Source organism: Phycodurus eques, chromosome 18 (genome assembly GCF_024500275.1).
Source record: "Phycodurus eques isolate BA_2022a chromosome 18, UOR_Pequ_1.1, whole genome shotgun sequence".
Lineage (NCBI taxonomy): Eukaryota > Metazoa > Chordata > Actinopteri > Syngnathiformes > Syngnathidae > Phycodurus > Phycodurus eques.
In genome coordinates, this window is record NC_084542.1 from 266,813 (window position 1) to 282,592 (window position 15,780).

The 15,780-nt window shown below is 43.2% G+C and overlaps 1 protein-coding gene across 1 annotated transcript in view; it reads right to left on the reverse strand.

Moving 5' to 3' along the window:
- Positions 1-6,506: 6,506 nt before the first annotated feature.
- Positions 6,507-15,780, reverse strand: part of lama4 (laminin, alpha 4) — a 69,679-nt gene continuing 60,405 nt past the window's right edge. Inside the window, exons 36-40 of the mRNA XM_061704152.1 lie at positions 15,267-15,426; positions 8,264-8,388; positions 7,639-7,732; positions 7,060-7,176; positions 6,507-6,983 (exon numbers count right to left, since the gene is read on the reverse strand). Of these exons, the coding sequence (XP_061560136.1) occupies positions 6,838-6,983; positions 7,060-7,176; positions 7,639-7,732; positions 8,264-8,388; positions 15,267-15,426 (642 nt within the window). The 3' untranslated portion in view covers positions 6,507-6,837. The remainder of the gene's footprint in view (positions 6,984-7,059; positions 7,177-7,638; positions 7,733-8,263; positions 8,389-15,266; positions 15,427-15,780) is intronic.

Below are 15,780 nucleotides of genomic sequence, written 5' to 3' on the forward strand. Positions count from 1 at the left end.
CCGGGATGAGAGGAGAGCACGCAGTTTGCCAAGAAGTCAACCTCAGCGTATGACTTTGTGAAAAGGGAGTTGTACAAAATTACATTCGCTAATGCTATTTTACACTTGGATGGTTTACGTATGTACTTGAATGCGGCCCATTTGAAGATAGAGGAGATATAATACGTGTAAGCGTGTGAGTTGTTTCAGAGTTTGTGTGTGGCAGTGTGATTGTTTGCATGACTGGTCCGGGATCAGTTATCGAGGTGGCAGATGGTGAGGAGGAAGCGGATGAGTGTCCTGAGGGGACTCTCCAGCTGGAGGAGAAAAGGTCTGGTAAGACAAAGAATAAAACTATAAACAGGAAATTCTTGGGGGCCCTCCTGCCTTCTGATGTTCATACACAGCAACGTATGTATATTCCTTTCAATATGTCTAACCGCACATGCTTAAGTGAAAAGGGAGGTGCAATTTTCATGCAACGTTTTGGAAGTGCCACAGAGGGGGAGGTGTTAGATATGGGCAATTTCAGGGCCCCACCCAGGTCTCTCTCTCTCTCTCCAACTGTGTTTTTTGGATGGTGGAGAGGACACAAGTCTTGCTTATTTGTCACGCACGCGCCGAGATTGGACCGAAGCCTCAGGTGGTGATCCGTTGGATAGTCCAGTGATGACTCAGCTTTATTGAGACGTGGTGCTCAGAAGAGCAATCCACCGAGTGGACGATGCTATGAAAAACAATCCGGCTATGACAACAGTGACACCAGCTGACTGGAGAATACACTTTTTGCATTACTTAACTAGACATATTAAAAAGAAACAACAACTACCACCGCCGCACATGCCAGCGAATGCCGACCTGGCGCCGCCACCTCCGGGGCAGTACCCTACTCGTCAATACGGGTGACCAGGAAGCCTTGACGTCCAGGGTTTGGCAGACCACTGCATTTTGGTGACTGCAGATGGACATCATCTTTCCATGATGGTTGTCATCATTCACCAGGGGCATCGCACGTCATGCTTCTTACTACCCCCACGGCAGATCAAGATCAATATGCTGACGTCGATTGAGCGGCTTCGAACACTGAGTCTCCCTCCTCCCGCGGTTTGCTCACCCTCTATCAACTCTGGTCTCCATGGCTTACTAGCCTGCCCCCTTACACTCCGCCAATTGACCTGTGACATTGTACATTAATATTATAAGTAACATCTTCTTCTTCTTTTCCTTTCGGCTTGTCCCGTTAGGGGTCGCCACAGCGCGTCATCCTTTTCCATGTAAGCCTATCTCCTGCATCTTCCTCTCGAACACCAACTGCCATCATGTCTTCCCTCACGACATCCATCAACCTTCTCTTTGGTCTTCCTCGAGCTCTCTTGCCTGGCAGCTCCATCCTCATCATCCTTCTACCAATATACTCACTATTTCTCCTCTGGACGTGTCCAAACCATTGAAGTCTGCGCTCTCTAACTTTGTCTCCAAAACATCGAACCTTGGCTGTCCCTCTGATGAGCTCATTTCTAATTTTATCCAACCTGGTCACTCCAAGAGCGAACCTCAACATCTTCATTTCCGCCACCTCCAGCTCTGCTTCCTGTTGTCTCTTCAGTGCCACTGTCTCTAATCCGTACATCATGGCTGGCCTCACTACTGTTTTATAAACTTTGCCCTTCATCCTAGCAGAGACTCTTCTGTCACATAACACACAAGACACCTTCCTCCACCCGTTCCGACCTGCTTGGACCCGTTTCTTCACTTCCTGACCACACTCACCATTGCTCTGGACGGTTGACCCCAAGTATTTAAAGTCCTCCACCCTTGCTATCGCTTCTCCCTGTAGCCTCATTCTTCCCCCACCAGCCCTCTCATTCGTGCACATATATTCTGTTTTACTTCGGCTAATCTTCATTCCTCTGCTTTCCAGTGCATGCCTCCATCTCTCTAACTGTTCCTCCAGCTGCTCCCTGCTTTCACTTCAGATCACAATGTCATCTGCAAACATCATGGTCCACGGGGATTCCAGTCTAACCTCATCTGTCAGCCTATCCATCACCACTGCAAAAAGGAAGGGGCTCAGGGCTGATCCCTGATGCAGTCCCACGTCCCCCTTAAATTCGTCTGTCACACCTAAAGCACACCTCACCGCTGTTCTGCTGCCCTCGTACATGTCCTGTATTATTCTAACATACTTCTCTGCCACTCCAGACTTCCGCATGCAGTGCCACAGTTCCTCTCTGGGTACTCTGTCATAGGCTTTCTCTAGATCTACAAAGACACAATGTAGCTCCTTCTGACCTTCTCTGTACTTTTCCATCAACATCCTCAAGGCAAATAATGCATCTGTGGTACTCTTTCTAGGCATGAAACCATACTGTTGCTCGCAAATACTCACTTCTGTCCTGATCGTAGCCTCCACTACTCTTTCCCATAACTTCATTGTGTGGCTGATCAACTTTATTCCTCTATAGTTGCCACAGCTCTGCACATCACCTTTGTTCTTAAAAATGGGCACCAGTAAACTTTTCCTCCATTCCTCAGGCATCTTCTCACACACTAGAATTCTATTGAACAAGCTGGTCAAAAACGTCACAGCCACCTCTCCGAGATGCTTCCATACCTCCACAGGAATGTCATCAGGACCAACTGCCTTTCCATTTTTCATCCTCTTTAACGCCTTTCTAACTTCCCCCTTACTAATCATTGCCACTTCCTGGTCCACCACACTTACCTCTTCTACTCTCCCTTCTCTATCATTTTCCTCATTCATCAACTCCTCGAAGTATTCTTTCCATCGATCTAGCACACTGCTGGCACCAGTCAACATATTTCCATCTCTATCCTTAATCACCCTAACCTGCTGCACATCCTTCCCATCTCTATCCCTCTGTCTGGCCAGCCTGTATAGATCCTTTACTCCTTCTTTAGTGTCCAACCTGCCATACATGTCATCATATGCCTCTTGTTTGGCCTTTGCCACCTCTACCTCGCATCTCAATGTATTCCTTTCGCCTCTCCTCGGTCCTCTCAGTGTCCCACTTCTTCTTAGCTAACCTTTTTCCTTGTATGATTTCCTGTACTGTGGGGTTCCACCACCAAGTCTCCTTCTCTCCTTTCCTGCCAGAAGATACACCAAGTACTCTCCTGCCTGCTTCTCTGATCACCTTGGCTGCAGTGGTCCAGTCTTCTGGAAGCTCCTGCCGTCCACCGAGAGCCTGTCTCACCTCTTCCCAAAAAGCTGCACAACACTCGTCCTGTCTCAGCTTCCACCACATGGTTCTCTTCTCTGCCTTTGTCTTCCTAATTTTCCTCCCCACCACCAGAGTCATCTTACACACCACCATCCTATGCTGTCTAGCCACACTCTCCCCTACCACTACCTTACAGTTGGTAACCACCTTCAGATTACATCGTCTGCACAAGATGTAATCCACCTGTGTGCTTCTACCTCCGCTCTTGTAGGTCACCCTATGTTCGTGCCTCTTCTGGAAAAAAGTGTTCACTACAGCCATTTGCATCCTTGTTGCCATCTGTCCCTCCAAGTTCCTTTCCTGGATGCCGTACTTACCCATCACTTCTTCATCACCCCTATTACCTTCATCAACATGTCCATTACAATCTGCACCAATTACGACTCTCTCTCTGTCTGGGATGCTCAGAACTACATCATCTAGCTCCTTCCAGAATTTCTCTTTCACCTCTAGGTCACATCCTACCTGTGGGGCATAGTCACTAATCACATTATGCATAACACCCTCAATTTCAAGTTTCAGCCTCATCACTCGATCTGATACTCTTTTCACCTCCAAGACATTCTTAGCCAACTCTTCTTTTAAAATAACCCCGACTCCATTTCTCTTCCCATCTACACCATGGTAAAATAATTTAAACCCTGCCCCTAAACTTCTAGCCTTACTGCCTTTCCACCTGGTCTCCTGGACACACAATATATCAACCTTTCTCCTAATCATCATGTCAACCAACTCCCGAGATTTTCCTGTCATAGTCCCAACATTCAAAGTCCCCACATTCAGTTCTAGGCTCTGTGTTTTCCTCTTCTCTTTCTGCCGAAGAACCCGTTTTCCACCTCCTCTTCTTCTTTGACTTTGACCCACAGTAGCTGAATTTCCAACGGCGCCCCGCAGGTTGACGGCGGACGTTGTTAACCCGGGCCACGACCGATCCCGTATGGAATTCTTTGGATGAACGCTCATATTTGTTTGGCAAGGTTTTAAGCCGGATGCCCTTCCTGACGCAACCCTCTGCATTTATCCGGGCTTGGGACCGGCCTACAGTTTGCACTGACTTGTGCCACCCATAGGGCTGCATTTTATAAGTAACATGATTTAGTTTATTAGGACCATTTCTCAGCTCAAATTGAAGGTCATCAGTGTCCGCTCTTTTCGGACTCTTTGTATGTCACATCAACTGGCGTTGCCTCACATGTGTGTCTCACGCAGTAGGAGAGTGAGTGGTATGAGATGGACGCGACAGCTGTGCCATACATCACATTGGTTGTCGAGGAGGGCATCCGGGACACCGTCGTAGGTTTGAAGGAATCGGGTGCCCCGGAGCCCTCGCTGTCTTCCTGGAACACTCTAATTTTGCGCGTGGAAGAGGTGGTGGGAAGTATCGCACGACACATGATCTCAGACGCATTAATTCTATTTTTACAACACCCGTTATGCCAGTCCCAAATCCTTTAATTGCTTTGAGTGCAATTGATCACACACAATTTTTTCACTTACCTGACGTTTTCTTTTGTTTGCCATTCATTATGCCAACCTGACTATTCCAAACCTTTCTATTTGGACATTTCTGAAAAATCAGCCACTATCTGTGGTGCGCTTTTTCAAAAGGGGGATGGGGACAGGCATATTCTTATGTACATAAGTGTACAGTTGTGAGGTGTACAGACTGAAAAGTGGTACCCACCATGTACTAGATATGTGGCTGGATTGGCCAAGATACTACAAAAGACTTCACACATTGGGATGTCACACCCGTTGACAGTACTTACGACACATGGTGTAATGGCACACGTGACTTCATCGGCTTTCATAAGGTCATCTTGAAGACAGGCCCGCTTAGAGAACATCTTGAATGCATTAATATGGCAGATATTATGCAGGAAGGGGAACCCCATGAATGTGCTGTAAGGACTTTGGAGCAACCTTGAATCAGACAGGATTTACAACCTACGCCCTACTCGGATGTTGAGATGATCCTGAGATAGGATCGGTTAAACTTTTTCCAAAGGTGATGTTAGAGATATCAGAATCAGAATCATCTTTATTTGCCAAGTATGTCCAAAACACACAAGGAATTTGTCTCCGAATTTGTTGGAGGATCAAAGACGTGCATTTTGTCCGAGTTAATCTGTAAATCTACAGATATTCTCAATTCAGCATACACCTCAAAGAGACGATAGAGACACAAACATACAACCTGAGTCAGGACTTTTCTCTTGCACAAGAGGAAAAAGCAGTCACTCTCTCAGCGAGCGAGCAGCAATTATATGTTCATGAATCAAAAGGTATTCTATTATACGGACAGTTTGATGTAAAATAAAATTCTATACAATATACATAGCAGGTGGGTGGTCCCCGCTCCAGCTATCCGTCAGTTTGGGGGTCCTCAGCCTGGAAAATGTTGAAGGCCATTGATATAAACCATTAAAAAAAAAATTCTCGGTTATCGGTATCGACTTGGAGAAGCAGCAAGTTATCGGTTATTGGTATCGGTGGGAAAAAGAAGTTATCGTGCATCCCTAAAAAAAGGTTTGTAAAAGAATCTAAAAAGCTGGACAGTGAAGACACACGCTATGAAATGAAGACAACAGACGGTTGGAAATTAATTAATATATACTATTGTATGGAATATATTTAGTATTAAATATTATTATACATTTTGTATTATATTATACATCTAAATATTATGAATAATAATAATTGAATGAGCTTGTATATGTAGGTCAGTGCTGATAGTGTGTAGGCCAGCAGTGAAGGCTTAAGAGGGCCTTCACTGCACACCGCTGCACCTTCTACTCATCCAGTCACTATGACTGACTCTACTGATTATTTACATACATAGGTATATACTTTATTGAAACATCCTAATTTGTTCTAATTTAATTGGATTTCATTTGATATACGTACTTGAATAAACTTCAAGTAATCCTTATACACAGTGTGTCTGCCTTTTTGATCTGCCTTTGAGCCAAGTTCATTACAAAGGACAACAAAGATGATGAAAAGTATTGAACAAAATTTGATGGCATGGGACTTTTAAGTGTGGTATATTCGAGATGCCATGCATTTCTAATGTACCAAACTTACACCAAGGCCCAATAGATGATATAGCGTTTAGTATTTGTTTGGGTTATTATTATTATTGCCCGATATTTACACGTTTGTTGTTTTCTTGAAATTTGGTTTGCTGATTTTCAATAAATGTGCACTGATATCGGAAACGAATCACTGAAAAATAATACACTATAATACAGTACAATGTAAGAATCCGATACTGAAACCTGCAATGGAATATTTTTATTATTTCTTTAATCACATTTAAGAAAAACGAACTTGTTTTGCCAACACAGAGCCATTTATATAATATAGGAGACATTCACATATATTTGATTATCAACAAATGGACCATTATTAGTATGACCTGTGAAATTAAACAAAATATAACAAATGCATACTTTCAGTATTTCAGTTTGAATAATGGCATTAGTTTTTAGTTTTAACAAAATGCATACACCATACAAAGAGTAAATAAAAGAGAGTGATTCACTTGAATGGTTATAATTTTCTCGTTATTAATGAGGCATTGGGAGAAGTTGGCATTTTGACTTTGTTATTATAGAGTTGGACAGGATCCTACGCTGACAGCTCCACTGACCATAGCTGCGTCACTGAAGCTCACGCCGCTGTTGTTGATCATCAAGTTCCTCATGCAACCTACGTAAGGTTCGTTGGTCACATGACTGCCTGTAAGCGAGAGACCTGGGAGGACAACAAATGTTTAGAAACTAATGACTTGAAAAGGGGAAAAAAATACTAACTCTGGGGGAGAACTAACCTGGATCTCCTCCTACGAAAATCTTCCTGGTCCTTGTAGAGTGAAGATTCAGAAATCCATCCACACTGTGGACCTCATGGTCTACTTGCAACTTGAGAACGTCCATATCTCTCATTACTATGATCAGGCAGGACAGAACAGATCAATGTAGTTCTTAGGTTGTTCAGAGCAGGAAAGAGTGAATGAAAGGTTCCCGTCCCCAAATACATTTTGTCGACCGAGTTTCTATTTGAATGTACAGTTTCACGTAAAATGTATTGTAATATATATTATTCAACTATCATTTGTTGAAAAAAGAAGAAACAAATTATATATGCAGCCTCTGCCCTTATACAGTAAATACCTAGTTCTCTTTAGAGTTGATTGAATGCCCTTGGCCACTATATGAGTAACTAAGGTATTTAGAATGAAATTGAATGAAACTATGCTGTATTGCCAAATTCTTTGATGGATCCCCTTACAAAATACTGTAGGTTCACTTAATTAATTGTGTATTATTTGTGTCGGACCTATTCTTTGGGAGTTCCTCATTGCTCTTATGATATTCGTAAATTTTGACCACAATAACATGATACTCACCTGCAATTCTATGCCAGTGGCCAGCACACAGAGCCTGTCTCGGAGAAACTGTTGCCAATAATACATGTGTCCCATCAGTCAAAACAACCAGCACCTGGAAAAAAAACACATTATTTTCAATTCAACAACATACCTAAGCTTTTGAACAATAATATATTTGAGGTTTTCTTTCTCTAAAAATTTAATATGTATTGTCAGAGGTGGGACCAAGTCATTGCTTTGCAAGTCACAAGTACGTCTCAAGTCTTTGCCCTTAAGTCCCAAGTCAACTCCCAGGTTGAGACAGGCAAGTCCCGAGTCAAGTCGCAAGTCCTCTTTCAAAGTCTAGGTCTTGCGACTTGACTTTCAGTTTCAAAGTCTAGGACTTGGGACTTGACTCTGGACTTGCCTGTCTCGACTTGGGACTTGACTCGGAACTTGCCTGTCTCGACTTCAAGTCACAGTCATGTCGATAGTCCTAGACGTTGAACTCAAAAGTTTTGACTCGGGACTTGCCTGTCTCGACTTGTGACTTGACTGAAATTGAGAGCAAAGTCTTGAGACTGACATGTGCCTTGCAAAGCAATGACTTGGTCCCACCTCTGTGTATTGGACAGTCATGGTGTGATCTGTGACAAATACGTACCGCTCCTTTATGGATGTAAATAGAGAAATAGCCCTCTGCTATGGGCGCATGCAGAAGTACACCAGATGTCACACGGGGCCGCACCTCCATCTCTAGTTCAAATCTAGGTCCCAAGTCAAGTGTGTCTAAAAGGGGGAAAGTAGGTAAGGTCAAGAAATTCTCTGAGGTCAGGTTCACATAAAGATAATCTGCCTGAGTCCCCTCTTTTAACCGAGGTGAACATTGGCGGGTAACGCAGCCACTCCCGCTAGCCACTTTGGTGGGTTTAGTTGTATTCTCATGTTTGTACTGCGCGCAGTGCGCCGGTCCTCGTAGATTCTGTCGCTGTGCAGCTGTCTGTCTCTCATTCACTCTGCCTGTGTGCCTGCTGTCTCCTCTTAGTGAGGCCACACACACAAACACACACATGCACACGAGTACACGCACACGCTCCTCTCGCGATCATGCACTCGCTGTATGATAGCGGAGAGGACAGCACGGTTTTTTTTGTTTTTTTTTAATCAGGCAAGTTTTACAGAGCGTATTTCAGCGGTTTACCGTTGTGTAATTTGCATCTTTGCGTATTAAATAAAAATAAATGTACAGTGGGTACAGAAAGTTTTCAGAACCCCTTAAATTTTTCACTCTTTTTTATATTGCAGCCATTTGTTAAAATCATTTGTTCATTTTTTTCCTCATTAATGTACACACAGCACCCCATATTGACAGAAAAAAAAACGTAATTGTTGAAATGTCTGCAGATTTATTAAAAAAGAAACACCGAAATATCACACAGCCATAAGTATTCAGACCCTTTGCTGTGAACCTCATCTATTTAACTCGGGTGCTGTCCATTTCTTCGGATCATCCTTGAGATGGTTCTACATGGTTCATTGGAGTCCAGCTGTGTTTGATTATACTGATTGAACTTGATTAGGAAAGCCACACCCCTGTCTATAGAAGACCTTACAGCTCACAGTGCATGTCAGAGCAAAAGAGAATCATAAGGTCAAAGGAACTGCCTGAAGAGCTCGGAGACAGAATTGTGGCAAGGCACAGTTCTGGCCAAGGCCCCAACCAATTGGGGCAGGAGAGCCTTGGTGAAAGAGGTAAAGAAGAAGCCAAAGATCACTGTGGCTGAGCTCCAGAGATGCAGTCGGGAGATGGGAGAAAGTTCTAGAAAGTCAACCATCACTGCAGCCCTTTATGGCAGAGCGGCCCGACGTTAGTCTCTCCTCAGTGCAAGACACATGAAAGCCCGCATGGAGTTTGCTAAAAAAAAACCTGAGGGACTCCAAGATGGTGAGAAATGGCAGATGATCCCCAAATCCAGATGTCAAAAACATTCCCAAAAAGACTCGTAGCTGAATTAGCTCAAAAGGGTGCTTCTACTAAATACCGAGCAAAGGGTCTGAATACTTATGGCTGTGTGATATTTCAGTTTTTCTTTTTTAATAAATACGCAAACATTTCAACAATTCCGTTTTTTTCTCTGTCAATATGGGTTGCTGTGTGTACATTAATGTGGAAAAAAGGAACTTGATTTTAGCAAATGGCTGCAATATAAAAAAGAGTGAAAAATTTAAGGGGTCTGAATACTTTTTGTACCCGCTGTAACTGTTAACACCCATGTCTGCCATGCCATGACAATATACAGTGTGTGTGTGAGTGTTTGCCAACTTCCTGATTTCACACTTAAATATTTCCCATCATCCAAAATGTTTTAAAATTAGTCAAAGACAACACAAGTAAACTAAGTAAGCCTTTTATTATTAAGGGAGAAAAAAATCCAAACCGACATGGCCCTGTGTGAAAAAGTGATTGCCCCTTAAACCCACTAACTGGTTGGGCCACCCTTAGCAGCAACAACTGCAGTCAAACATTTGCAACAACTTGCAATGAGTCTCTTACAGTGCTGTGGAGGAATTTTTCCCCCCATTCATCTATGCAGAATTGTTGTAATTCAGCTACGCTGGAGCGTTTTCGAGCATGAACTGCCTTTTTTTAGGTCATGCACAGTATCTCAATAGGATCCAGGTCAGGACTTTCACTCGGCCACTTCAAAGTGTTCATTTTGTATTTTTTCAGCCATTTAGATGTGGACTTACTGGTGTGTTTCGGATCATTGCCCTGCTGTAGAACCCAAGTTCGCTTTAGCTTGAGGTCACGAACAGATGGACATTCTCCTTCAGGATTTTTAGTAGACAGCATAATTCATGGACCATCACACTAGCGCCACCATATTTTATTATTGATATGCCTGTGTGGGTTTTCTCCGGGCACTCCGGTTTCCTCCCACATCCCAAAAACATGCTAGGTTAATTGACGACTCCAAATGAATGGTTGGTTGTTTGTATGTGCCCTGCGTTTGGCTGGCAAACAGTTCAGGGTGTACCCCGCCTCCTGCCCGATGTTAGCTGGAATAGGCTCCAGCACGCCCGCGACCCTAGTGAGGAGAAGCGGCTCAGAAAATGGATGGATAGATGGATGGTAATTGTACGAGTGGACCATGTTCCACACCTGCATTGCTGAGGCAGCTGACCGGACCTGTGGCCGTAAGGTGGTTGGTGCCTGTCGTGGCGGCAATCCCCGAACCTATTGGTGGACACCAGCGGTGAGGGATGCCGTCAAGCTGGAGATGGCGTCTTATCTGCCCTTTTTGGCCTGTGGGATCCCTGAGGCATCTGATGGGTACCGGCTGGCCAAGCGGAATCCAGCTTTGGTGGTCATTGAGGCAAAAACTCGCGCATGGGAGGAGTTCGGTGAGGCCATGGAGAACTACTTCCGGACGGTTTCGAGGAAATTATGGTTCACCACCGGCATCTCAGGAGGGGAAAGCAGTGCACCATCAACACTGTGTATTGCGAGGATGGGGCACTGCTGACCTCGACTCGGGACGTTGTGAGCCGGTGGGGAGAATACTGCGAAGAGCTCCTCAATTCCACCGACACGCCTTCCCATGAGGAAGCAGAGTCTGGGGTCTCTGAACAGGGCTCTCCTATCTCTGGGGTTGAGGTCACCGAGGTGGTTAAAAAGCTCCTCGGTGGCAAGGGGTAGATGAGATTCGCCCGGAGTTCCTAAAGGCTTTGGATGTTGTGGGGCTGTCCTGGTTGACAAGCCTCTGCAACATCACGTGGACATCGGGGACAGTGCCTCTGGATTGGCAGACTGGGGTGGTGGTCCCCCTTTTTAAGAAGGGGGACCGGAGGGTGTGTTCCAACTACAGGGGGATCACACTCCTCAGCCTCCCTGGTAAGGTCTATTCGGGGGTGCTGGAGACAGGGTTCCGTCAGGAACTCGAATCTCAGATTCAGGAGGAGGTTTTCGTCCTGGCCGTGCAAGAGTGGACTAGCTCTGCAGGGTCCTTGAAGGTGCATGGGAGGTCGCCCAACCAGTCTACATGTGTTTTGTGGCCTTGGAGAAGGCATTCGACCGTGTCCCTCGAGGAGTCCTGTGGGAGGTGCTTCGGGAGTATGGAGGACCGAACCCCCTGATACAGGCTGTTCGGTCCCTATTCGAGCAGTGTAAGAGTTTGGTCCGCATTGCTGGCAGTAAGTCGGATTCATGGTTGGACTCTGCCAAGGCTGCCCTTTGTCACCGATTATATTCATAACTTTTATGGACAGAATTTCTAGGCACAGCCGATGCATAGAGGGGTCTGGTTTGGTGGCCTCAGTATTGCATCTCTGCTTTTTGCAGATGATGTGGTTCTGCTGGCTTCATCAAGCCGTGATCTCCAACTCTCACTGGAGTTCAAAGATCTTGGGGTCTTGTTCACGAGTGAGGGAAGAATGGAACAGGAGAGCGATAGGCTTATCGGTGCAGCGTCTGCAGTGATGCCGACTTTGTATACCGATACCGTTGTGGTGAAGAAGGAGCTAAGCCGAAAGGCGAAGCGTTCTATTTACTGGTCGATCTACGTTCCTACCCTCACCGAGAGCTGTGGCTCGTGACCAAAGGAACAAGATCCCGGATAGAATCAGCCGAAATGAGTTTCCTCCGCAGTGTTGTCCGGGCTCCCCCTTAAGAGATAGGGTGAGAAGCTCGGTCATCCGGGAGGGGCTCAAAGTAGTGGGGCCAGCTGAGGTGGCTCAGGCATCTGATTAGGATGCATCCTGGATGCTTCCTTGGTAAGGCCTATCCCATCAGGAGGAGACCCCGGGGACGACCCAGGACACGTTGGAGAGACGACGTCTCTCGCCTGGCCTGGGAACGCCTCGGGATCCCCCCAGAAGAGCTGGATGAAGTGACTGGGGAGAGGGAAGTCTAGGCCTCTCTGCTAAAGCTAGTACCCCCACCACCTGACCTTGGATAAGTGGAAGAAAATGTATATGGATGAAAGTTCTGCTTGAAATGCAGTTTCACAAAAAGCTCTTTTTCTCAGTTTTTTTTATATTTAGGAGATGGGTATTTTCAAGAAACTTACCTATGTTTCTGCTGTTTACTAAAGACAAGGTAAGGTAAAGGGTAAAAATTTACTTTTATTCCTGATGAAAGAAGATGGTTAAATATTTATTTTGGTAGGTTCCATGTTTCTACAGCTATAGAACACAATTTTCTGTAGGTCTTCAAAATCAGTCAAAATTGTAAAAAATGGCTGGCACTCGACTCTCTCAATTTCTGAATAACGGCTGGCATTAAATGAGTTTATAATAAAAACATTCATTTATAAACAGCAATTTGTGTTTACTTGTGTTGTCTTTGACTAATACTTAAATTTGTTTGATGATGGGAAACATTTAAGTGTGACAAACATGCAAAAAAAAAAAAACAAAATCAGGAAGGGGTAAACACTTTTTCACACCACTGTAATACAGCGTTTTAAAGTTGTGTAAATTGTGTCTTGGTGACATAAAGATACAGTGGTGTATTTTCAATAGTATCTGATGTGGACATTTTCACAGTATAGCATAGTGCATTTGAGGGAGCCATTGCTCCAACTATCTTCTCCTTTGGTCTATGTACATTAAAGAAGGCAATTGCATTCCTGTCACCATTTACTTATCCAGCAGGTTTACCCCGCTGTTTACTAGACAATACTTCCTCTGGTAAACAAAATAGGATTGCCATTGTAACATCAAAGATACGTCGATCACCATTTGGTACGGGGGAGTCTTAAACCTAGTCTTTCTGGCACCACATGAACCCGCAGGGATACTGTTAATTTATGGACAAGAGAGCTACCTTGTGGGCAAAAGTGATCTCAGCCATAGGTAAAGGAGGAGCCTCATCATTCAAACCAACCCAGTTAACCAATCAAGCCTAAGGGCGGTCTTTGAGAGCACGCCCACAGACCCAAGACTTTATAAGATTGTGACTGAATTTCTGGCGGGCTCTTTTCTAATCTGACTCTGAAAACAGCTGTTATGACACATAGGCATCTGAATAAACCTAACTAGCCAATTCACAAGTTAATGCCTTAATTAAAAACAGTTTTAACTAATGTATTAACTAATGTATTGAGTTGTAATTTGAATTACTATAATTTCTCGTGTATAATGCGCATTTCACCCCCCCGCCCCCCTCCCCCCCAAAAAAATAAACTGTCAATAGTGCCCATTATACATACATATAGGGGAAAATGAAAAAAAAACTTTCACATTTTATAAATGTATGCTGCCATCTACAGGTTATGAAAAAGCTGTACACTACCATTCCAATAGGCCACCACCACCTAGAGGTTATGAGAAAGGTGCACATTTTTATTCTCATATGCCATCGCCACCTAGAGGTTACGAAAAAGGTGTAGCCTATCCTGTCAGAATTTGTAAAATATTGTTGTTTTTTAAATACAACTGAAGAACAACCATCATTAATTTCTTTTCGGTTATGTTTTATTTAATAATAATGCTTTTTTGAAATACTTGATAGTTTAATTTGAATACCATTAAAATAAAATAACATTTAATGTGTTTCTCCTGGGCCTTCATGTTTTCTTTAAAGAATTGTACTCATCTTACAAATTCTGCCTGGGTAATCATATATATGACCACAACTGTGTGTTTTCTCATTTACTAAATAATAGTAGGGCTGTGAATTTCAAAATAAGACCAAGTAAATGAAAAGAAAGTATTACATGCTCAAATAAAGTGCTTATCTTCAGAATTATTTGAAAAAACTAACAAAATACAGATAATAACTTCATGTTTTGATCAAATGGGTAGAAGCAAAATCATGCATTGTATAAATGCATTATAGTTAGTTAGAAGGGTTTTCCAGAATTTTTAGGTCAACTTTGGGGGTGCGTATTATAACTTGGGTGCGCATTATACATGAGAAATTACGGTATTGCATATTGTGAAAGCATCTACATTCATTCACTCATCTTCCGATCCGCTTATTCTTACATAAAATCTAGTTTAGTCCCTTGTATTAAATCAAATAACCTGGTGCATGTTTGGATTATTTGAAGAAAAAAAAAGTCAACTTTTCACTTTTTAATGTTTGCTTCAGTATTTACTTTTGAGCGGTTTGCAAATACCCTGTGGCTACAAATGGAACTTTTCAATAACAAGTAAACTAGTTTTTTTCATCCTGTTTAAATCATCCATCCGTCCATCCTCTTTACTGCTTATGCTCACTAGGGTCGGGGGTGTGCACCCTGAACTGGTCGCCAGCCAATCACACTACACATAAAAATAAACAACCATTCAAACCTACAGGCAGTATAGAGTCTTCAATGAATCTACCCTGCATATTTTTGGAATGTGGGAGGAAACCAGAGTACCTTTAATGATATTAAACATACTTATCCAACAACAAAATTGCAGCTTGTAAAAATGGCTAGTGACGCTGGGAAACCACTCAACTCAGTAGCTGATGAGCAAAAAAGTTAATACTGAGCCCTGCATGGGGGTGAGAACAGTGGGCTAGATTAATAAGTGAAGTAAGTGAAAGATTGCCTTGTCATCACCGAGGGAAAAGATTTTCTTTTAGATTAAAACAAATGTATTATGTCTTATGTACATACTCAAGAAAAACATGTCAGAGGTTTAAATATGGGAAAATAAGAAAGTTAAATTACCCAAAAGTACATAGCCTCCGTCCTCTGCAAAGAATGTTCCTGCCTCAGTGAGTCCCTCAAAACATGGAGTGACCCCGAATGTTTCGTCCGCAGTTGACAACCAGTGTCCATTGAGCTGAATATTCTTCAAACAGCCAGAAAAGCTGTCTGTTGAGTTTGTCTAAAGAAAATAAATAAGATCTAAATTATACATCCGCCACAACTCCTAGTTAAGACAAATACAAACCTTAGGACCCAGGTGTCAAACTGGCCCGGGGGCCAGATCCGGCCCGCCGCCTCATTTCATGTGGCAAATCATATGCGTCGACTTCACGTCTCTTGCTAAAATACCAAAACTGCAGATTGAGATATTCCAAGCATTTATTTATTTATTTATTTTTTACTAATCCCCTTTAAAATAAATTGAAAAAAGTATTACTAAAAATTTATAAAATATTTTTTTATTGACTTCTGATTTCAAAATTAGTTATCTGTTAATTTGTTGTAACTCATACAATAATATTTGGGGATCATA